Source organism: Hordeum vulgare, chromosome 7H (genome assembly GCF_904849725.1).
Source record: "Hordeum vulgare subsp. vulgare chromosome 7H, MorexV3_pseudomolecules_assembly, whole genome shotgun sequence".
Lineage (NCBI taxonomy): Eukaryota > Viridiplantae > Streptophyta > Magnoliopsida > Poales > Poaceae > Hordeum > Hordeum vulgare.
Genome location: NC_058524.1, coordinates 90843518 through 90867973, shown reverse-complemented (window position 1 = coordinate 90867973; position 24456 = coordinate 90843518). Strand labels below are relative to the sequence as shown.

Here is a 24456-nt window from a genome sequence, read left to right as displayed (position 1 = left end):
TTTGTTTGGCCAACTAGATCTATGATTCTTGCAATGGGAGAAGTCCTTGGTTTTGGGTTCATACCGTGTGGTGACCTTTCCCAGTGACAGAAGGGCAGCAAGGCACGCATCATGTTGTTGCATCAAGGGTAACCAGATGGGCTTTTATCATAGATATGAGATTGTCCATCTACATCATGTCATCTTGCTTAAGGCGTTACTCTGTTCTTATGAACTTAATACACTAGATGCATGCTGGATAGCGGTCGACGTGTGGAGTAATAGTAGTAGATGTAGAAAGTATCGGTCTACTTGTTTTGGATGTGATGCCTATAGATATAATCATTGCCTTAGATAACGTCACGACTTTGCGCGGTTCTATCAATTGCTCGACAGTAATTCGTTCACGCACCGTCTACTTGCTTTCATCAGAGAAGCCACTAGTGAACACTACGGCCCCCGGGTCTATTCACAACTACCGTCTCCACTTTCACTTTTACTTTGCTTTGTTTACTTTTTTGCTTTCAGTTCTCACTTTGTAAACAATCTATATGGGATTGACAACCCCTTAATAGCGTTGGGTGCAAGCTCTTTGTGTTTGTGCAGGTACTTGTGACTTGATGCAATCCTCCCAATGGATCGATACCTTGGTTCTCAAAACTGAGGGAAATACTTATCGCCGTTGTGCTACATCACCCTTTCCGCTTCGAGGGAACACCAACGGAAGGCTCCAAGGCCACGGGGGAATCCTTTGCATATTTTCCAAGGAAGTCCCTAAAGGCGTAGCCGTAGCAGAAGGATTCCTGGCGCCGTTGCCGAGGAGTATGAAGACAAGAATAGTCTCCCGTCAACACGCCTATTTCTGGCGCCATTGGAAGGTCTTTTGTTGCAGTAGCAGTAGCTTTGGGGACTACACCCAGTGGGTGCACTCAGCGCGCCCCCACTAGCACCCTATGGGTGTGTCCTTGGGCATGCCCACTTGGAATTCCTACTAAGGATCAGATTCAAAAATAAATACGTGCATAAAGGACTTACCCGAACGTTCTTTGCCATAGCTTCACTCGCGTCGTACGCCTCCTTCAATCGCCCAACCATCATGTCTAGCTGAGCCAAGGCCTCCTTCTATGCCCCGTCCTGGTCCTCCGGGGTAAGGTGCAGCTGGAAGATGTTGTGATCCTTTGGGTCAAACGATGAAGGGGTTAGCGGATACTGTCCGAGTGACGCTTGAGCTGAAGCGACCTCCTGCACCACAGGAGTCTTGGCCTTGATGTTCACTCAGCTAGGAGTCGGAGCCTACTTCAGCACTTCTCCAGTTGTAGAAGGGACATCAGCGTCGAGTTCGACCACGTCCTGCGGCTTTGCACATGTCCACAAGATAGTCCAAAGAGCACTTAAATATCCAAAGACCGAATTTTGAATGGATTGCTGGAAAAGCTCAAGGGTTACCTTTCGATGAAGCGACATTAATGTCAGCTCTACCTATGTCAGAGGTCTTTGGATCCAATTGAAGCAGTCAAAGTGTCAAGCCTACAGCAAAAACAGAAAAGCCTGATCATCACTCGGAAGACATTATTTAAACCAGGACAAACCATTCGGTAAAAATACTTACGACGAAGCCACATGCACGTCGACCTTGATGCACGGCAAAACGGACTTAAGAAGTTTAGAGATTGAGATCTTGGGTTGCTTGGCGGCCTGCTCCGGCACCGCCTCGGGCTCACTCTGACCCTGCTTGGAGCTGTGAGTTGGCATGGCTGATACACTCGGCTTCACCGTCAATGGACCCCAGGGTTATGACACGCCTTGGAACGGTTCTTGACCTATTTCTCGACATGGGCTTCATCGGACGGAGAAGATTCCTCCTCGTCTCCGCACTCCTCCTCGCTCTCCTCTACCTCCTCATCGTCGCCTTCATCATCCTCTGAGTCCTCCAGGAGCTCTGGGTCCTGGTTTTCTATGTCACTCTCCAGGTCAATGGGTGAGTGGTCAATCGCCGATATGGAACTGACCAGCCCCGTGAACACCTGCTGAATGAAGGAAGCAAAATAACAAGTGGGAGTTGAAACAATGAAGAAATTCACTCGGTACAGATGCTCTATGACTCACCTCATTCGGCTGATTGTCCGCCACGAAAGGATGCACCTGCCTAGAGCCTCTGGGGTTGTCTGTCACTAGCATAATGGCCTTGAGTTTATTCTCCACCTCCTCTTCCCCAAATTCCTCAGGATGGACTCGAGTCGGATCATCGGATCATCCGGCCCTTCATATTTCTACATACGGTGCACTCTAGCCTAAAGAGGTTGGATCCTACGCTAGAAGAAGACCTCCAGGAGATCCATCCCGTTCACACCCTTCCGGATCAAGGAAATCGTCACCATCATCAAGATATCTGCGCCGGTCTTCTCCTCCTTGGACAAGGTCAAGGTAGGGCTCGGTGGATTCTATCAACAGTATAGGACGGGAGGCTCGGGTGACCCTCACCGACTAGGACGTCTCGGCAATAAAACCAAGACTCCTGCCAGTTCTTCACCGTGTCCGGGAAACTCATCTGGGGAAAGCTACTCTTGCCCCAGAGTTCAATGTCTAAGCCACCACAAAGCTGCACTACATTAGTTTTTCCCCGAGGAGGAAGACTTATTCACGGTTATGACTCGACACATGAACAAACGATTGAAGAGACCCCAATGCGGGTGACACCCGAGGAAGTTCTTGCATACAGAAACGAATGCGGCTAGATAAGAGACAACATTGGGTGGCAGGTGATGGAGCTGAGCCCCGAAGGAAGCAAGAAACACTTGGAAAAAGGGGTCTGGTGGCAGAGAAAAACCTCTATCTTTATGGGTGACCAAGAGCAGTCGCTCGTCGTTCTAGGGCGACGGCTCTATCTCGATGTCCTTGGGAAGTCACCAGCTCCCTTGGGCGATCAAGCCTTCACCCTCCGACTGTTGGAGAACGTTGCATGGGAAACAAAAAAATCTTACGCACACGAAGACCTATCATGGTGATGTCCATCTACGAGAGGAGATTAGATCTACGTAGCCTTGTAGATCGCTAAGCGGGAAGCGTTAAGAAACGCGGTTGATGTAGTGGTACAGCTTCGTGATTCAAATCACTGTCGTCCCACAATCCGTTCTAATCTAGCGCCGAACGGACGACACATCCGTCTTCAGCACACGTACAACTCGATGACGATCTCGGCCTTCTTGATCCAGCAAGAGAGACAGAGAAGTAGATGAGTTCTCCGGTAGCGTGACAGCACTCCAGTGGTGGTGATGATCTACTCCTGCAGGGCTACGCCCGAGCTCCGCAGAAATCCGATCTAGAGGCAAAACTATGTGGAATAGGTTTGAGTTGCACGTGGCAAAGTTCTGTCTCGAAAACCCTAAAACCACCAGTATATATAGGAGGAGGGGAGGGACTAGCCTTGAGGAACAAAGGACCCAAGGGTGCGCCGGCCAAAGGGGGAGGAGGACTCCTCCTCCAATTCGGTTTGGGAAGGAGGAGTCCTCCTCTTCCTTCCCACCTCCCTCTTTCCTTTGGTTTTTCACTTGTGGCTCCATAGCCCTCTTGGGCTGGCTCCACCAGAACACTAGGGTCTGGTGCGCTATCCTAAGGATACTGGGCTCATTCCCGGGTGGGTGGGCCCCTCCCGGTGAACACCCGGAACCCATTCGTCACTCCCGGTACACTGCCGGAAATGCCCAAAACTTTCCGGTGACCAAATGAAACCATCCTATATATCAATCTTTGTTTCCGGACCATTACAGAAACCCCCATGACGTCCGTGATCTCATCCGGGACTCCGAGCAACATTAGGTAACCACACATATAACTCAACTATACTAAAACATCATCGAACCTTAAGTGTGCAGACCCTGAGGGTTCGAGAACTATGTAGACATGACCCGATACACTCCTCGGTCAATATCCAATAGCGGGATCTGGATGCCCATATTAGATCCTACATATTCTTCGAAGATCTTATCGGTTGAACCTCAGTACCAAGGATTCATATAATCTCATGTGTCATTCCCTTTGTCCTTCGGTATGTTACTTGCCCGAGATTCGATCGTCCGTATCCGCATACCTATTTCAATCTCGTTACCAGCAAGTCTCTTTACTCGTTCCTGTGATCCTGTGACTTACACTTAGTCACATTGCTTGCAAGGCATTGTTCATGATGTTATATTACCGAGTGGGCCCCGAGATACCTCTCCGTCACACGGAGTGACAAATCCCAGTCTTGATCCATTGGGAGATACCTGTAGAGCACCTTTATAGTCACCCAGTTACGTTGCGACGTTTGATACACACAAGGTATCCCTCCCGTGCCAGTTAGTTATATGATCTCATGGTCATAGGAATAAATACTTGACATGCAGAAAACAATAGAAACGAAATGACACGATCACATGCTACGTTCATAGTTTGGGTCTAGTCCATCACATGATTCTCCTAATGATGTGATCTAGTTATCAAGTGACAACACTTGCATATAGTCAGAAAACCTTGACCATCCTTGATCAACTGGCTAGCCAATTAGAGGCTTGCTAGGGACATTGTTTTGTCTATGTATCCACACTTGTATCTATGTTTTTATTCAATACAATTATAGCATGGATAATAAACGATTATCTTGAAACAAGAAATATAATAATAACTATTTTATCATTGCCTCTAGGGCATATTTCCAATAGTCTCCCAATTGCACTAGAGTCAATAATCTCCATGCGATTTACATTGTAATAAATCTAACACCCATACATTTCTGGTGTTGATCATGTTTTGCCCGTGGAAGAGGTTTAGTCAGCAGATCTGCTACATTCAGATCCATGTGCATTTTGCAAATATTTACGTGCTCTCCTTTGACGTAGTCGCGGATGAGGTTGAAGCGTCATTTGATGTGCCTGGTCTTCTTGTGAAACCTTGGTTCCTTTGCTAAAGAAATGGCACCAGTGTTGTCACAGAACAGAGTTATTGGATTTAGTACGCTTGCCACAACTCCAAGATCCATCATGAACTGCTTCATCCAGACACCCTCCTTAACTCCGAGGCAGCCATGTACTCCGCTTCACATGTAGAATCTGCTACGACGCTTTGCTTGGAACTACACCAGCTTACTGCACCCCCATTAAGAATAAATACGTATCCGGTTTGAGACTTAGAGTCGTCCGGATCAGTGTCAAAGCTTGCGTCGACGTAACCCTTTACGATGAGCTCTTCGTCACCTCCATAAACGAGAAACATTTCCTTAGTCCTTTTCACGTACTTCAGAATATTCTTGACCGCCGTCCAGTGATCCACTCCTGTATTACTTTGAAACATGCCTGCCATACTTACGGCCAGGCTGACGTCCGGTCTAGTGCACAACATTGCATACATGATAGAACCTATGGCTGAAGCATAGGGGACGGAACTCATTTTCTCTTTATCTTTATCAGTTTTTGGGCACTGAGTCTTACTCAATTTTATACCTTGTAACACTGGCAAGAACACCTTCTTAGACTGTTCCATTTTGTACTTCTTCAAAACATTATCAAGGTATGTGTGTTGTGAAAGTCCTATCAGGCGTCTCGATCTATCCCTATAGATCTTAATGCCTAGAATGTAAGCAGCTTCTCCTAGGTCCTTCATAGAGAAACTTTTATTCAAGTAATCCTTTACCCTCTCCAAAAACTCCACGTTGTTTCCAATCAGCAATATGTCATCCACATATAATATAAGAAACGCCACAGAGCTCCCACTCACTTTCTTGTAAATACAAGATTCTCCAACCACTTGTATAAACTCAACTGCTTTGATCACCTCATCAAAGCGCTTATTCCAACTCCAAGATGCTTGCACCAGTCCATAAATGGGTCGTTGGAGCTTGCATACTTTGTTAGCATTCTTTGGATCGACAAAACCTTTAGGTTGCATCATATATAACTCTTCGTGAAGAAAACCGTTAAGGAACGCCGTTTTGACATCCATCTGCCAGATTTCATAATTCGAAAAATGCAGCTATTGCTAACATGATTTGGACGTACTTAAGCATCGCTATCGTTAAGAACGTCTCATCGTAGTCAACTCCTTGAACTTGTGAAAAATCCTTTGCCACAAGTCGAGCTTTATAAACGATCACATTACCGTCTGCGTCCGTCTTCTTCTTAAAGATCCATTTGTTCTGAATAGCCTTTCAGTCTTCAGGTAATACTCCCAAAGTCCACACTTTGTTTTCATACATAGATCCTATCTCGGACTTCATGGCCTCCAGCCATTTGTTGGAATCCGGGCCCACCATTGCTTCTTCATAAGTCGCAGGTTCATTGTTGTCTAATGATACGTCTCCAACGTATCTATAATTTTTGATGGTTCCATACTATTATCTTGTCAAACTTTGGATGTTTTGTATGCATTTTATATCTTTTTTGGGACTACCTTATTAACTCAGTGCCAAGTGCCAGTTCCTATTTTTTCCGTGTTTTTGACCTTTTTTAGAGGAGAATATCAAACGGAGTCCAAACGGAATAAAACCTCCAAAAAGAAAAAAAATTCCGGAACAGAAGATACGCAGGAAGCTTGAGAACCAAGGCAAAGGGTCCCGGGGAGGCCACAAGCCCCCTAGCCGCGGCCTGGGGGCGCGCCTAGCAGGCTTGTGGGCCCCCCATGGATCCTTTGCCCTACTTCTACCGCCTATAAATCCCCGAAAAATCTGAAACCACGGGAGAGAGCCACAGAAATACTTTTCCGCCACCGCAAGCTTCTGTCTCCGCAAGATCCCATCTAGGGTATGTTCTGGTGCCCTGCCGGCGTGGGGATTCGGACAAGGAGGGCTTCTTCATCAACACCATTGCCTCTCCGATGATGCGTGAGTAGTTCACCACAGACCTTCGGGTTCATAGCTAGTAGCTAGATGGCTTCTTCTCTCTCTTGGATCTTCAATACAAAGTTCTCCATGATCTTCATGGAGATCTATCCGATGTAATCTTCTTTTGCGGTGTGTTCGTCGAGATCCAATGAATTGTGGATTTATGATCAGATTATCTATGAATCTTATTTGAGTTTCTTCTGATCTCTTATATGCATGATTTCATATCCTTGTAATTCTCTTCGAGTTGTTGGTTTCGTTTGGCCAACTTGATCTATAATTCTTGCAATGGGAGAAGTGCTTGTTTTTGGGTTCATACTGTGCGGTGTCCTCACCCAGTGACAGAAGGGGTAGCAAGGCATGCATCTTGTTGTTGGCATAAAGGGTAAAAATATGGGGTTTATATCTATTGCATGAATTTATCCCTCTACATCATGTCATCTTGCTTAAGGCGTTACTCTGTTTGTTATGAACTCAATACACTAGATGCATGCTGGATGGCGGTCGATGTGTGGAGTAATAGTAGTAGATGCAGAAAGTAAAGGTCTACTTGTCTCGTACGTGATGCCTATATGTATGATCATTGCCATAGATATCGTCATGACTTTGCGCGGTTCTATCAATTGCTCAACAGTAATTCATTCACCCACCGTAATATCTGATATCATGAGAGAAGCCTCTAGTGAACACTATGGCCCTCGGGTCTACTTCACATCATATTTTCAGCCTTACACTTTTACTTTGTTGCACTTTCCACCTTCAGATCTCACCTTGCAATCAATCGTGAAGGGATTGACAACCCCTTTGTAGCGTTGGGTGCAAATTTGCTGTTTTTGCGCAGGTACTTTGGAGACTTGGCTTGATACTCCTACTGGATTGATACCTTGGTTCTCAAACTGAGGGAAATACTTACTGCTACTGTGCTACATCACCCTTTCCTCTTCTAGGGAAAAACCGACGCAAGCTCAAGAGGTAGCATCTAACAACATGATTGATAAGACAGGATTACCGTACCACTCAGGAGTAGTACGTGATCTTGTCGACCTGCGAGGTCCGATGGAACTTGATCCGCAGTTTCATGATCATCATCATTAACTTCCTCCTCAACCGGCATCGCTTCGACAGAGGTTTCCCCTTGCCCTGCGCCACCATCTAGAGGGATTAGAGGTTCGACAACCTCATCAAGTTCTATCTTCCTCCCACTCTATTCTTTCAAGAGAAACTCCTTCTCAAGAAAAGCTTTGTTCTTAGCAACAAACACTTTGCTCTCGTATTTGAGATAGAAGGTGTGCCCAACTGTCTCTTTTGGGTAACCTATGAACACGCACTTTTCCGCTTTGGGTTCCAGCTTTTCAGGCTGAAGCTTATTGACATAAGCATCACATCCCCAAACTTTAAGAAACGACAATTTTGGTCTTTCGCCATACCACAGCTCATATGGTGTCGTCTCAACGGATTTTGATGGTGCCCTATTTAAAGTGAATGCAGTTGTCTCCAATGCATAGCCCCAAAATGATAACGCCAAATCAGTAAAAGACATCATAGAATGCACCATATCTAATAAAGTACGATTACGACATTCGGAGACACCATTACGTTATGGTGTTCCAGGTGGCGTCAACTGTGAAACAATTCCACATTGTCTTAAGGGAGCACCAAACTTGTAACTCAGATACTCACCTCCTCGATCAGATCGTAGGAACTTGATCTTCTTGTTATGATGATTTTCAACTTCACTCTGAAATTGCTTGAACTTTTCAAATGTTTCAGAATTGTGCTTCATCAAGTAGATATAACCATACCTACTCAAATCATCAGTGAAGGTTAGAAAATAACAATATCCGCCGAACTTGATGGAGTGTCTCGAAAGAACCATACCTACTCAAAGTGTTTGTCGCTAAGAACAGAGCTTTTCTTGAGAAAGAGTTTCTCTCGAAAGAATTGAGTGGGAGGAAGATAGAACTTGATGAGGTTGTAGAACCTCTGCTTCAACAAGATGGTCCAATATGGGCATCCGGGTCCCGCTATTGGATATTGACTGAGGAGTGTCTCGGGTCATGTCTACATAGTTCTCGAACCTGCAGGGTCTGCACACTTAAGGTTCGATGATGTTTTAGTATAGTTGAGTTATATGAAGGTGAGAAAATAACGATATGGTTCGCACGTGTCAAGTGATTCAAAATCAAGTGACTCCAAAAGCCCATCGGAATGGAGTTTCTTCATGCGCTTTACACCAATATGACCTAAGCGGCAGTGCCACAAAAACATGGTGCTATCATTGTTAACTCTACATCTTTTGGTCTCAACGTTATGGATATGAGTGTCATCTCTATCAAGATTCAATATGAACAATCCTCTCACATTGGGTGCATGACTATAAAAGATATTACTCATAGAAATAGAACAACCATTATTCTCTGACTTCAACGAGTAACCGCCTCGCAATAAACAAGATCCAGATATAATGTTCATGCTTAACGCAGGCACTAAATAACAATTATTTAAGTTCATAACTAATCCTGATGGTAACTGGCGTGAGACTGTGCCGACGGCGATTGCATCAACCTTGGAACCATTTCCCACGCGCATCGTCACTTCATCCTTCGCCAGCCTTTGTTTATTCCGCAGTTCCTGTTTCGAGTTGCAAATGTGAGCAACAGAACCGGTATCAAATACCCAGGCACTACTACGAGAGTTGGTGAGGTACACATCAATAACATGTATATCAAATATACCTTGTTTGGCATTGGACGCCTTCTTATCAGCCAAATACTTGGGGTAGTTCCGCTTCGAGTGACCAGTCCCCTTGCAATGGTAGCACTCAGTTTCCGGCTTGGGTCCATACTTGGGTTTCTTCGTTGGAGGGGCAGCAGCTTTGCCACTCATCTTGGAGTTACCCTTCTACCCCTTGCCATTTTTCTTGAAACTAGTGGTCTTATTGACCATCGACACTTGATGCTCCTTCTGTATTTCCGACTCTGCAAGTTTCAGCATCGCAAACAGCTCGGCGAGTGATTTATTCATCCCTTGCATGTTATAGTTCAACACAGAGTCTTTGTAGCTTGGTGGCAGTGACTGGAGAACTCCGTCAGTGATAGCTTCCGGTGGGAGAGCAATTCCCAGTTCAGCCAGACAATTAGAGTACCCACACATTCTGAGCACATGTTCACTGACAGACCAGTTATCCTCCATTTTGCAAGCATAGAACTTATCGGAGATTCTATACCTATCGATCCGGGCATTCTTCTCAAAGATAAACTTCAATTCCTGAAACATCTTATATGCTCCATGATGTTCAAAACGTCTTTAAAGTCACGGTTCTAAGCCATACAAAACTACACATTGAACTAATGAGTGGTCTTCCTTGCGCGTCTGCCAGACGTTCATAACTTCAGGCAATGCACGTCGGGGTGGTTCATCACCTAGCGGTTCACCCAGAACATATGCCTTTTGGGCAGCCTGAACGATGAGCCTCAGATTATGGGCCTTTTCAACAAAGTTGCTTCCGTCATCTTTCAACTTAGCTTTCTCTAGCAATGCATTAAAATTCAGGGTTGCTACTGCGTGAGCCATTGATCTACAACATAAAATTTTGCAAAGATTACTTAGACTATGTTCAAGACAATTAAGTTTAGCTAATCATATTACTAATAAACTCCCACTCAAATAGACATCCCTCTAGTCATTCGAGTGGCGCATAATCCAAATCAACTAACTCAAGTCCGATCATCACCTGAGTTGAGATTAGTTTCAATGGTGATCATCTCCATGTTGATCATATCAACTACATGATTCATGCTTGACCTTTCGGTCTCTTGTGTTCCGAGGCCATGCATGTCCATGCTAGGCTCATCAAGGTTAACCCGAGTGATCCGCGAGTGCAAGTGTTTTGCACCCGTTGTATGTGAACGTTGAGTCTATCACACCCGATCATCACGTGGTGTCTCGAAACGATGAACTATCGCAACGGTGCACAGTCGACGAGAACACAATTTTATTATGAATTTTTAGTGAGATATCACCTTATAATGCTACCGTTGTCCTAAGCAAAATAAGGTGCATAAAAGGATTAACATCACATGCAAATCACAAGTGACATGATATGGCCATGAACTTGTGCTTCTTGATCTCCATCACCAAAGCACCGGCATGATCTCCATCGTCACCGGCGGCGCACCATGATCTCCATCATCGTGCTGCCATCGAGGTTGCCGTGCTATCTATGCTGTTACTACTAAAGATACTGCCTAGCGATATAGCAAGAGCATCTCCAAGCACAAAATAAATTTAAAGACAACCCTATGGCTCCTGCCGGTTGTCGTAGCATCGACGTGCAAGTCGATATTTAACTATTACAACATGATCATCTCATACATCCAATATATCATATCATGTCATTGGCCATATCCTATCACAAGCATACCCTGCAAAAACAAGTTAGACATCCTCTAATTTGTTGTTGCAGATTTTACGTGGCTGCTATGGATATGTAGTATGATCGCATCTTACTTACGCAAAGCCACGACGGTGATATGCAAATTGCTATTTAACCTTCTCCAAGGACCACCTCGGTCAAATCCGATTCAACTAAAGTTGAAGAAACGGACACCCGCCAGTCATCTTTATGCAACAAGTTGTACGCAAGTCGAATCAAGAAAAGACAAAGGAGGGAAGAAAATTGAACATCAACGCCCACAAGCTCTTTTGTGTTCCACTCGAGATGTCATCTACGCGTGAACCTAGATCATGATGCCACTGTTGGGGAACGTTGCATTGGAAACAAAAAAGTTCCTACGCACACGAAAGACCTATCATGGTTATGATCATCTACGAGAGGGGAGATTGGATCCACATACCCTTGTAGATCGCTAAGCGGGAAGAGTTAAGAAATGCGGTTGATGTAGTGGAACATCTTCGCGATCAAAATCGCAGCCGTCCCACGATCTGTCCCGATCTAGCACCGAACGGACGGCACCTCCGTGTTCAACACACGTATAGCTCGACGACGATCTCCGACTTCCTGATCTATAAAGAGGAGCGGAGAGGTAGATGAGTTCCCCGGCAGCGTGACGGCATGAGGACAATGGTGGTGGAGCTATTCCAGCAGGGCTTCGCCTAAGCACCGCTAAAACTATACTAGAGGAGAAACGGATCTATAGAGAGGGCAGCACGTGACTGATTGTTGTGTGTCAAATCCCTCAAAAACCTCTAGTATATATAGGAGGAGGGAGAGTAGGCATCCTTGGCCCCTGCTCCAAGGAGAAGGGGTCGGCTGAACCCTAAGGAAGTGTCCACCTTCCCACAAGGGAGGTGGACTACTTAGGGAGGACTCCTCCTTGCTTTCCTTTTAAACGGCTTTTGCCTTTTATCTCCACTCCTAGCTGCATGGGCCTTTGAGAGAGGCTTCGGCCAGCCCACCATCGCAGCCCATAATTCTCTTGGGTCGTCACACCCCTCCCGGTGGTCTCCCGACACCCTCCCGGCACTCCCGGTACACTACCGATGAGCCCAAAACTTTTTCGATGACCAAAACAGGACTTCCAATATATCAATCTTTACCTCCAGACCATCCCAGAGCTCCTCGTGACGTCCAGGATGTTATCCGGGGCTCCTAAAAACCTTAGGTCACCAACACCTATAACTCAACTATACTGAAACGTCACCGAACCTTAAGTGTGCAGACCGTGCTGGTTCGAGAACTATGTAGACATGACCGAGACACTCTCTAGTCAATATCCAATAACAGGACCTGGACGTCCATATTGGATCCTACATATTCTACGAAGATCTTATCGGTTGAACCACTATGTCAAGGATTCACACAATCCTGTATGTCATTCCCTTTGTCCTTCGGTATGTTACTTGCCCGAGATTCGATCATCGGTATCGCCATACCTATTTCAATCTCATTACCAGCAAGTCTCTTTACTCATTCCATAATACAAGATCCCGTGCTAACTCTTTAGTCACATTCTTGCAAGGCTTGTTTGTGATGTTGTATTACCGAGTGGGCCCCGAGATACCTCTCCGTCACACGGAGTGACAAATCCCAGTCTTGATCCATGCTAACTCAACGGACACCTTCGGAGATACCTGTAGAGCACCTTTATAGTGACCCAATAATGTTGCGACGTTTGATACACACAAGGCATTCCTCCGGTGTCAGTGAGTTACATGATCTCATGGTCATAGGAATGTGTACTTGACATGCAGAAAACAATAGCAACAAAATAACACGATCACATGCTACGTTTATAGTTTGGGTCTTCTCCATCACACCATTCTCCTAATGATGCGATCCCGTTATCAAGTGACAACACTTGTCTATGGCTAGAAAACCTTAACCATCTTTTATCAATGAGCCAGACAACTAGAGGCTTACTAGGGACAATATTTTGTCTATGTATCCACACATGTATTTACGTTTCCATACAATACAATTATAGCACGAATAATAAACGATTATCTTGAAACAGGAAATATAATAATAACTATTTTATTATTGCCTCTAGGGCATATTTCCAACAGGATGAGCTGCTCTTCTGCTTGGCAAAGCTAGAAGAAGGGTCATGTCAATCTTGCACTGTCATACTTGAGGTTGTGGCCTCTCAAGATATCTGGATCTGGCACTCTTTCTTTGGCATGGCTGGATCACACAATGATATCAACGTGCTTCAATGTTCGCCTATGTTTGCAAGGCTTGTAGAAGGCAACTGCCCTCCGGTGAATGTTAACATCAACGGTCACAACTACAACAAAGGATACTATCTAGCTGATGGAATCTATCCACAGTGGACCACTATTGTGAAGACAATATCCAACCATGTCAGAGAGAAGAGGAAAATATTTTTCCAAGAGCAAGAGACTGCTAGGAAGGATGTCGAGCGTGCCTTTGATGTTCTGCAATCTCGATGGGGCATAGTTCGGTATCCTGGTAGAACTTGGAGCACCAAGAAGTTATGGGAAGTGATGTGATGAGGACATGGCTACCTTGGATACGACAAAAAATATTTCATATTTGCATATTTGTGAGGTGATTTCTTATAATAATTATGCAATGATTCATTTATATTATCCGAAACAAAAATATTTCACCTATTTTTACTCCATGCCTAAATGCAGAATTGTCGAACGCTTGCACGAACCACGTGTAAAGATAAAGAAAGAGGAAATGATTATGTGTTGCTCAAGAAGTCCTCTCACATCAAAGCAAATGATTATGTGTTGTTCAAGAAGTTTCATCATGTCTCTTTTCGCCCACGAGAAGATAAAGTCCAAGTCTCTCGTGTTCTGGATTCAGATTCGGACTACACACACAGACGTGTCTCAAAACGTCAACAACGTTTGCATACGGACTCCAAATTGGGTGATTCTTTTTTGTTTGAAAGAATATTTTATCTACGTTCGACCCCAATTAGAATTACTTTACAATTCGACGGAGCATGGAGATAATGACGAAACACTGAGATTGCATGAGAATCCGAGTCAAACTATAACACCAAATATGTTGCATCACCTCCACTTGGGCCCATGGGCCTTGTACGGCCTAGGGTTGGTTTTAGGCTGCCTTAGTAGTCCTCCCACATCCTTGCCCATCACCCCTTGCTCCTATATAAGTAAATCAACCTAGTAGCTTTTTGTTGGGGATTTGTTTAGTTAAAAGTTAGCCATTGCAACTTCGTGTACTTTGTTTGTGTCCAACGACCAGACCAAGACCTCTTTCGGATCCCCATCCTTATCAATACTTCATATATATTTGCAATATTCAAATTGCTTTTATCATATTCTTGCTTGTTCTTCGATTGCTTGCAGGAAGTGACCTTCGTGGTTAGGTTGATCGTGCTCCTGCGTGGTCAATAACCTCTTAGAGTTGCTTTACCGATTTCTAAGGCGCAACGTCGTGCACGTTCATAGTCGGATCGTCAAAGTCGTCTCCACGAAATCTATAGCTACCATTTCATCGAAATATCGGGACACCCTCGCCTCTATCAATTGGTATCAGTTTTCAGGTTGCTCGGTGAAAATTATCCCTAGATTAGATTTATTTTTCTTACCTATTACCCAAGAAAAAGACGCACAAAAAAAGAGTTAGATCTATTCATCCCTTTTCCAAGCCAGTCTGAGCCTTTGCACTTTTCTTTTTAGTGCTTGCATTGTTGAATTATCGGTTGCATCGTCGTGTCAAGTTGTTGGTCTTAGTGTCTAGTTCCTTTAGAGTTTCGAGTTCTGTTCACATTAGTCACACCATCACTAAATCATCAGCCCTTCAGTTGTCGCCCATGACCTTCCATCAATATTCACCACGTGCTCCAATTGTTCATTGTCATTATCCTACTTGAGGTCGTTTGCATATGTGCTTGATCCAATCTGCATCTTATTTGGTTGTTGGAGAGAAGAGACAAAACGTGAGAGCAAAATAAAAAGATAAAAATAGAAATAAAAAAGCAAGAGAAAAATAGAGAGATTTTTTTAAAAAAAAATGGGAAAAAATAGAGACGAGAAAAAAACAAATTTCGAATCTATCTAGACTCAATCTCATACGTGAATTCGGACTAGAAACTCTTTTTTGCAGTGTTCAGTAATACAGTAATACAGGTGTATCTTCCTCTTATAAAGTCAGTTTTGGCTCCACGAGTACTCAAATTTGAGCTATCGGCGAGCCTCACCTGAAGAGTTCATCAAGCTAGTTCATTATTGTCACCTCCAAATAGGTTTCTAAATATGAATTTTTACCCTCTGAAGGTCGCGGACACAGTTTGTCAATATTTTCAGGTATGTTCCCGATTTTTTTGACTCCTCATACGAAATCGGAATTGAGCGGTTCTTTTTTGTCATTGAGAAGCTTGGGTCAGTGGCAATGTTGAGAAAAAATATCAGAAATTTGACATAATATTTTCCGGAGAAAAGTTGCACACACAGTTTTGGTATATCATGCTTAGCGGTCATTTATCATCATTGCCTTTACTGCCATTGTGATCTTCACTTATATCTGGCTATTTAGAGCTACTTCATATCATCCATTGCTGATACTTGTGTTATGTCGTGACTCCGTTAGTGTTCTAGGCTCACGTCTCTAGTGCGGTCTAGCCTAGGGCCAACACAGTACCGTTGTTGAGCGTTTATTCAACATTGCATCTCTAAATTGATTATTTCTAATCTTTTTCTATCATATATTAAGCCTTCCTAGCTCCGCATATTTCTACACCGTGTATACATACATTCATCTGGTAATCGCTTTACTCAATCTTCGGAGAAATTGACACCGTCGACTGCGGGTCACCACCTGTTGCATGGTAAGACTTTGTAAGACACTCATATTTGCTTTACTGTGAGCGTTTTACCACCACATCTGAGTAGCTCATAGGAACAATATTCTTGGAATTTTTTTCTACTAGTCATGTCAAGATTCAGAGTTGTTAATTCATGGGCTTCTTCGATCGTGGGAGACGTGCCACCAAAACAACTGTTACGAGAGGTGCATAGATATCCAAATGCGCATGATCGGGTTAATGTTTCCATAACACTATTTAATGTGTGTTTTAGACCTGCTTTATATATTGAATGGGAACTTTAAATAAATGATATATTTGCTTCCCATAATTCTGCTGAACATAAGAAAGTTAAGGTCGCGGTTGGTTCTTTCACCGGTTATGCTTCTGTTTGGTCGAGCGGATATTGTCGGTTACACCCTGATTTTATACCTACTATTTGGGATGATTTGAAACTTGCCATGAGACACACATTCATTCCTGATTATTATATATACTCGTGACATGATTAAAAAATTACATCATTTAAAACAAGGTAGTGATACCGTAACAAAATATTATGATGATTTACAAATGACCTTGTTGCATTCCTCATTACAAGAAAGTGAAGAAGAATTATGTACAGATTTTGGGGAGGATTAAACCATGATATTCAGGATATACTAATTCATGAAAAGTATTATCCTATGGATCGTTTGTTTCGTCTTGCTTGCAAAGTTGAACATGAAATAAAACGACGTGCTTCCCACAAGGAGAATGAGCGCAAGGTGCATATTTCAAGAGTTGATATGGTTTTTCCTTCAACTACAGGACGTACAATGAGAACCCCATATATTGTTGTGGGGGCTACATCACCTTCACCATATGACACGTTACCATCGAGAGTGCCTATATCATCTGAGTTGATCATGAGAGGTAATGACAAAGGTACTTATCTTCTACCTCCACATGAGTATGATGAATGCCTTGTCAATTGCAATGTACCCTGTGATGAGCTACCCATTACTTTGGTCACACCACCTATTTTAGAGGACTATATTCATGAGTTGACTTTTCTGTGTGAACAAATAACTACAATATTAACAATGTTGAATGAACCAATTGAATTAACCGTTGATGAGAAAGAATCATGTGAATTAGAGAATAAATCAAATTTGCGTCAAATATTTTAAAAAACAATTGTGCAAATGCTTAATCATTTTGATATCATCTCTAATCTTGGTGATGATTATATGTCAAATGACTTGTTGCATGTCTGTTTATTTAAGCATGTTGTAGCATGTAAATTTGAAACAATGAAAGTGTATTCACAAATGTTAGCATAGTTTAATGATGAACATTGTCAATCTATTGAAATGAATAAGGACTTCACTTATATGTGCAAAGTGAGTTGCAATATTTTCATGACTTCTACTTCTTGTGATAATATTTTGGCTTTATATTTCATAACATATGAAAAATACTCATGTATACATGTGTCATATGTGCAAAAAACAAGGGAAGTAAAAAATGGATGACATATACATATGCAACATATATGCTTTGTCTCTTTTGTTGGCCATATTTCCGATTAAGCAACGCCGAGGAAGGCTTTTTTTCAAGAAGGGGAGGCTGATGAGGACATGGCTACCTTGGATACGGCCAAAAATATTTCATATTTGCATATTTGTGAGGCAATTTCTTATAATAATTATGCAATAGTTTATTTATATTATCCAAAGTAAAAAATACTTCACCTATGTTTACTCCATGCCTAAATGCAACATTGTTGAATGCTTGCATGAACCACATGTAAAGGTAAAGGAAGAGGAAATGATTAGGTGTTGTTCAAGAAATCATCTCACGTCAAAGCAAATGATTATGTGTTGTTCAAGAAGTTTTTCTCACGTCACTTTTAGCCCAAGAGAAGATAAAGTTCAAGTCTCTCACGTTCTGGACTCCGATTCGGACTGCACAGACACACCTCTCTCAAAATATCAACAATGTTTGCATACATACTCCGAATTGGGTGATTCCTTTTTTGTTTGAAAGTAGATTTTATCTAAGTTCCAGCCCAATTGTAATTATTTTTAAGTTCGTCTCGAGTGTGGAGATAATGACGAAACAATCTGAGGTTGCATGACAATGCGAGTGAAACTATAACTCCAAAGGTGTTGCATCACCTCCACTTGGACCCATGGGCCTTGTACGACGTAGGGTTGGTTTTAGGTTGCCTTGGGACATCCTCCCATCTCCTTGGCCCCCACCCCTTGCTCCTATATAAGTAGATCAACCTACTAGGTTTTTGCCGGGGATTTGTATAGTTAAAAGTTAGCCATTGCAACTTCGTGTACTTCGTTTGTGTCCAACACCAGACCAATACCTTTTTCAGATCCCCATCCTTATCAATACTTCCTATATATTTGCAATATTCAGATTGCTTTTATCATATTCTTACTTGTTCTTCGATTGCTTGCAGGAAGAGACCTTCGTGATCAGGTTCATCGTCCTCCGACGTGGTCAATAACCTCTTGGAGTTGGTTTAGCGACGGCTAAGACGCAACGTCGTGCACGTTTGTAGTCGGATCGTCAAAGTCGTCTCCACCAAATCGATAGCCTCCATCTCATCGAAAGATTGGGACACTCTCGCCTCTATCATGATGAATGCTTGTGTGATCATGCACAATATGATCGTATTGGATGAGCGCGTGAAACGTCTCCACGATCAAGGGTTTGAGTTTCAGGGTTACAATGTGGTGTCTCAGCATGACGGAGGAGCAACATCGTTTGGTGAGTTCACCCATTTTCATCATGAAATGAACAATTGGGAAACTCATATTCAGTTGCAAGATGACTTGGTTGAGCATATATGGGATCATGTTGGCAACCAATAGATGTATCTTTTTAAGACAATTTAATGTTTATTGGGCTTGTAAAGTTGTACTATATTTTATTTCAGTTGTGGTACTATGGTATTTCATTTGCTTTTGAAAAATATGCAAAATATTTGTATTTGATAAAAATGGACGGCTAGCTGGCCACGCGGATAAATATGGATTGACGCATTGGATGTACTGTCGATCCAAATCGTAAAGCTGGTGAACACAAAACAAACGGACGATCTAAACAGACGAAAAACAGACAAAATCATCGTTCATTTTGATCGGCCGATTGAAGTTGCTGCAATAAATCACTGTTCCGTGGACGTTCAGGGCCGGATTAGCTAGGTCTAGATTCTCCAAGCATCACCTTGGAGACCGGTCAAGCATAAGCACTGGCAGGAGACGGGTGAGCGAAGAGGATATTGTACATGTCATGTGGCTATGGCAGGGCACTGAAGCAGCAGCAGTAGGGGAAGGCAGGTATAGGAGGGAGGGTAGGGCACTCAATGTGGCTAATCAGCCCAACATGTGAGGGGCTCCAATTTGGGTCAGAGAACAACCGACAGCTCCAGCACGTTATTGGCCTCATCCTGCAGCGCTAGCCGTCTCTTTTCCCACCTGCACATTGCATGCGCCCGCCTGCGCAGCCCGGATTGTGGCTAATTATGTGGCCATGCCCATGCATCATCCCGCCCATCCAACCATCCAATGCAAGGACGACTATATGTTTGCAGTTAAACCCATCATCATATCCCGCTCCATGGATCGGCAAATCCTTCATCAATGGCCACACATGAATTATGAATGAATAGTTAGCCAGCCAGCCAGCTAGCTAGCTGCATGCATCTATCTAACCCGTACGTGTCAGCAAGTAATAAAGTAATAAAATGTGCTTACTTTTCAACGGAGACCGGCGCCGACCATAATCGATTAGTTCTTTTTTCTTGAACTTAAACTCGATTAGTCAGTCACTAATCCTCTAGGGCGTGCACTGCACAGTTCGTTGTTGTATGTTGACCTGTACGTACGCCACTTGGTGTGAGCGTGATGCACTGACGTCGAAGCTCGAAAATAATACAGTCCCCACGCGCGCTTTTCCTCGTCCCAGTCCACCACACGCACGCACGCACACACGCGGTCAAAGCAAGCGCGCAACTTGCATCTGTGCACATCATCGTACGTGCCGAGCTGTCAACGCTAGTACAGTACGTACATACTCCGATCTGTGACAGATCTCACGAGGGCGCTGCTGGTCCGTGTACCGTCCACCGTGCATGTGGCCGGAACAAGCTAGCCGGATCAGCCACCCGATCGAGCAGGGGCGGGTCGTCTACTCGTGCACGTACGTACGTAACAGCGGCAACTCAAGAATTCAACCCGGGCCCGTGGCGTTGGCGGGCGACAATAAGGGCGGGCAGCGAGGACCACGCCCACACCCAGCCTTTACATATGGGGCAAGCCTCAGCGGCCAGCGCGTGGGCCTGTCGCCCGATCCCGCTCCCGTGCGCGCGGGCGCGTCCATCGTCTCGCCGTCGCTCCCGCACGCACACGCGCGCTCACGGCTCCTGCTCCGGGCCAGCGGTCGACCGGGCGAGCTCCTGCTCCCCGGGCGTCGGGTTGGTATGTGTACGTACGTGCGGCCGGGAATCGTCGGTGGCGATGGCCGGCCGGGTTAACCTGCTGCGGCGGGCGGAAGCTCTGGCAATGATTTCACGGGCGGGACGGTGCGCGCTACTGTTGGGCGCCAGTGTCGCGCCCAGCCTCCTTCGGTTTCCCATCTTCTTTTTTGGCACGCTTCGCTGGTGCTACAGCATGGCAGTACCGGCGCTCATATGCATTCAAACCCAAGGGGGCTTTTTTACTAGGTACATAGATGCCGGTACAGTTCGAACCAAACAAGGAGGTTACCACCCTACGCCGGCCTAGCCCTAGTCCTTGACATTGACACGATGGTGCATGCATGTAGTGGTTTTCCTAGACAAAGCGGAAAGGGAATGGTACGTACGTTTGACGTGTGAACTGTGAAGTGGGAAGACTGAAGAATGATGGATATGACGCAGGTACGTAGTATGTTGAACGAGACAAGAGTGCAAGGTGGTGGACAATGGCACCGCATCGCAGCCATGCTTGTGAATGTCCATGTTGCTTCTCCCCTAGAGCCCTAGAGGTTTCGCAATTAAAAACTTCTCTCCAAGTGGTTAAGCAAAAAAGAAAGATCCTCTCTCCTTGAGAACAAAGTGGTGGACGGTGAAAGGGCAGACTTACCAAAAATGCTAAAGTTGTGGATGATTTTTACAGACTTATCATCTGGCTAATTACGTAAAAATTACGTTAATCCGTCCGTAGGTGCACCATTACTCCCTCCGGCCTCCGTCCTGCGAGCAATGTTACGGTTACGTTTTTTACACGAGTTTTACCGGCTAGGTTGAGGCCGATTGTTGTTTTGAATAGGTCATTAGGACGAAGCAGGCCCCATCCTGAAATTCGGGGGCAGAGAGATTAGTGAGAGAGAAAGTCAGTCCATCAAAAGTTCTGCTCGCGCCCTTCCGAATGCTTCTTCGATCCTCAAGTTCTTGCCAAGAGAATAAGATGCAGCTCCTCCTCCCTCGCTCTGTGTTTCTCCGCTTTGCTAATCTTTCCCGAAAACATCTTCTTATTGTGAAACGAACGGAGTATCTATTAGTTGCCTAAAAAAAAGTTCAATCACATTTCCCACCGTCTGATCTACATCCAACGGTTGAGATGCCTTCTTCTTCCTTCAGCAGTGCCAACCCCTATGACGCTCTCCGACTAACCGCCTGCCCCCTACATCACTCTCGTGCCGCCAATCCCCCCACACAGCCATATTTGTCGCCGCCATCCCGCCCTTCTCTCTAAACCCCACCGCTCTTCACGCAGGCAAGCATCCCGCACTCGGCATCTACACCAGTCAAGCCTGTGACATGCTCGACCTTCGCTCTAAAACTATTGTCCTCCATGTCAACTTCCACCCCACACCCAAACCAGTCAATCCTCCACGTTGCTTCCGCCACCATTCACATTTGTCACCAATTCTGTCTCCTTCTTGGTGAGACCTCGCTAGGGAAGCTGCAGCCCCATATCGGCCCTGGGCTCTATGCGTGGGGAGGAATCGACTGTCGTGCCATTTGTTTTCCAGGTGCGTGCTTATTAATTAGCAAACACCGAAAATTAGTGGGCAGCCATGCTTTGCATAATGTCTCCTCTCCTAGAATTTGGACAAAACCCTAATTGACAAGATCTCAAGGATACAAAAGAGAGAGAAAAAGTTCTCTAGATCGATTGGCCATCCACCTATCTCGCTTGCAATGAAATGAAATGCAACCGTATGATCCATGCAAGAATATAAAGGAGGAACAAAACCATAACAAGCGATCGAGTCAAGAACTCAAGAGCAGAAACAAATCAAAGAAGAACAAATCAAAAGACGAAAATTTTGTAAGCCAAAGCTGTGGAACGGACCAGCGGTCAGGAAGCCAAGCCCTACGAGTCGCTGCCGCTCATGCTCTCGTTCGGCTCGCCACCCCCGTGCTGGAGATGCTGATGCTGATGCTGATTCTGATGTTGATGATGAGTAGTCCCTTCAGCTGTTCCATTGTGCCCGGCCACGGTGACCTCCGACGCCGATGCATGCTGCCCACGATACGCGTTGAGCGCGGCGAGGATCCCCATGTGTCCCTCGCTCGCTGCTGCTGATCCGCCGCCGCCGGCCTGGCCGAGTCCCAGCTGCTGCGCGTGCACTGCCATCGGCGCGGGGATGTTCATGAAATGTAGCCCGCTCGGCACGCCGCGGTAAACGGTCGCGGAGCCGCCGCCGCCGCTTCCCGGTTGCGGGAACGTCCAGATCGACTCGCCGCCGCCGGCAGGCGCCGCTACGGCACCCTGAGTGTTGCTCGTCGGCACCATCCACACAGTACCCGGCATTTGGCTCTGCGTATACCCGGCCATCTGCTGCTGGTACTGTTGTTGCTGTTGCTGTTGGTGTTGATGATGCTGTTGTTGCTGCTGTTGCATTTCTTGCTCCCAACGCCGCTTCCTGGACAGTTCCGTGCTGGCCGCGGCCGCCGACGACGAGGGCGAAACGTCGAGGCCGACGCTTCCAGAGTGAAAGCTCAGTAGCAGCGGGGAGGACGACGAGGTGGTCGTGGAAGCCGGACTCTCGAGGCCGCCGCCGAACCCGAGACCGACGAAGCGGTCCCACGCGTCGGCCCGTGGGCCACCTCCAAAGCGAGAGCCCGGCAGGCCTGCGGCGCGGAGGTGGGCGGGTATGGTGGAGAGCATGGAGCCGGAGGAGCGGAGGGAGATGTTGAGAGAGGTGAAGTTGGCCGGGATGGTGCCTGTGCCGGTGGCCGCGATCACGGCGGGCTCCGCCTGCTGCAGGAGCCACTCGATAGTCTCGCCGTCCGTCTTGTGCCCCAGCTCCCGCGTCAGCTGGAACACCCGCGCCGCGCAGATAGCCGGCATCCGGATCCGGCGGCCGCGCCCGTCCACCTTCGTATGCCGGTCCTTGCTCGTGGTCCGCTTAGGCGGCGCCGCCTTCCGAACCTGCAGCTCCCCCGTCGCCGACCCATTCGTCCCGAGCCCAGCAGCCGGGGAGATGGAGCATGGATGCTCCTCCTTCTTCTCGAGGAGCTGCAGGGGGAAGTTGGGGCGGCGACCACCACCGGCATCCCCGGTAACGTCCATGGTCTCGATTAGGCCATAGACATATACACACAAGAATACACGATGCTGTCTTTTGGTTGGGGGAGATTGAGCGGTGGGTTTGGTGACGTACCGAGCTGTTCTTGTGGGGTTTTGCTCAGCTGGTTAGGTGATGTGGGGACGGCGGTGGTGGTGGCGACGGTGGCGGCGGCGCTAAGAGTGAGAAAGAGATCGATCGACCAGGAGAGAGAGCGAGCTAGCTGTGCTGTTAGGGAAACACTCTAGCTAGGTTGGCGAGAAATATTTTTCATATGGTAGTAAGTATGATGATGAGAGACAGATGGGTGCCTGTGGAGATCAATCAACAAGCACTATTTTATGGTGTTCTGGTGGGTGTGCCTCGTCTGTGCGCTGCAGGGAAGACGATGGCTGGGGGAGGGGGAGGAGCGCATGACAGGGGCGCTAGCGAAGGCGGAGAGAGAGAAGGGGGGAGGGAGAGAGAGCGAGGGAGAACATCAAGGCAGGAGATGATGGTGTACTTTGTCGGGATTGGAGGAGAGAGATCACGACGCATTAAAGGTATGTTTTTAGAGAGGGGATAAGGAGGACGGGAGCGAAATCATTAGCTTCGCTTTAGCTCTTGTTGGCGGCAACGAAAAGGCCCTCCAGACCCAAAAAAAAATGGTTCTCTTCTTTGTATATGCGTCTCATACATGGGAGGGCGGTTTTGGCTCTGGAAGCATATTCTTTTCAATGAACAGATAATTCAAAAATAAATGGTAAATAAAATTTAAGAATTTTTTTAATTGTCCTGTTAGTGTAATAAGTGTGCTTG

The 24456-nt window shown here is 45.7% G+C and overlaps 1 protein-coding gene across 1 annotated transcript; it reads right to left on the bottom strand.

Annotated features, from left to right (window-relative positions):
* Window positions 1–22306: 22306 nt before the first annotated feature.
* On the bottom strand, window positions 22307–24204 carry LOC123408788 (transcription factor TCP15-like). Its single transcript, XM_045101831.1, has one exon. The coding sequence runs from the start codon at window positions 23661–23663 to the stop codon at window positions 22461–22463; it is 1203 nt and encodes a 400-aa protein (XP_044957766.1). The 5' UTR covers window positions 23664–24204; the 3' UTR covers window positions 22307–22460.
* Window positions 24205–24456: the final 252 nt, after the last annotated feature.

Bases quoted from the DNA above. Each gene is read 5' to 3' on its own strand.
- LOC123408788 (XM_045101831.1), bottom strand. From the start codon at position 23,663: ATGGACGTTACCGGGGATGCCGGTGGTGGTCGCCGCCCCAACTTCCCC.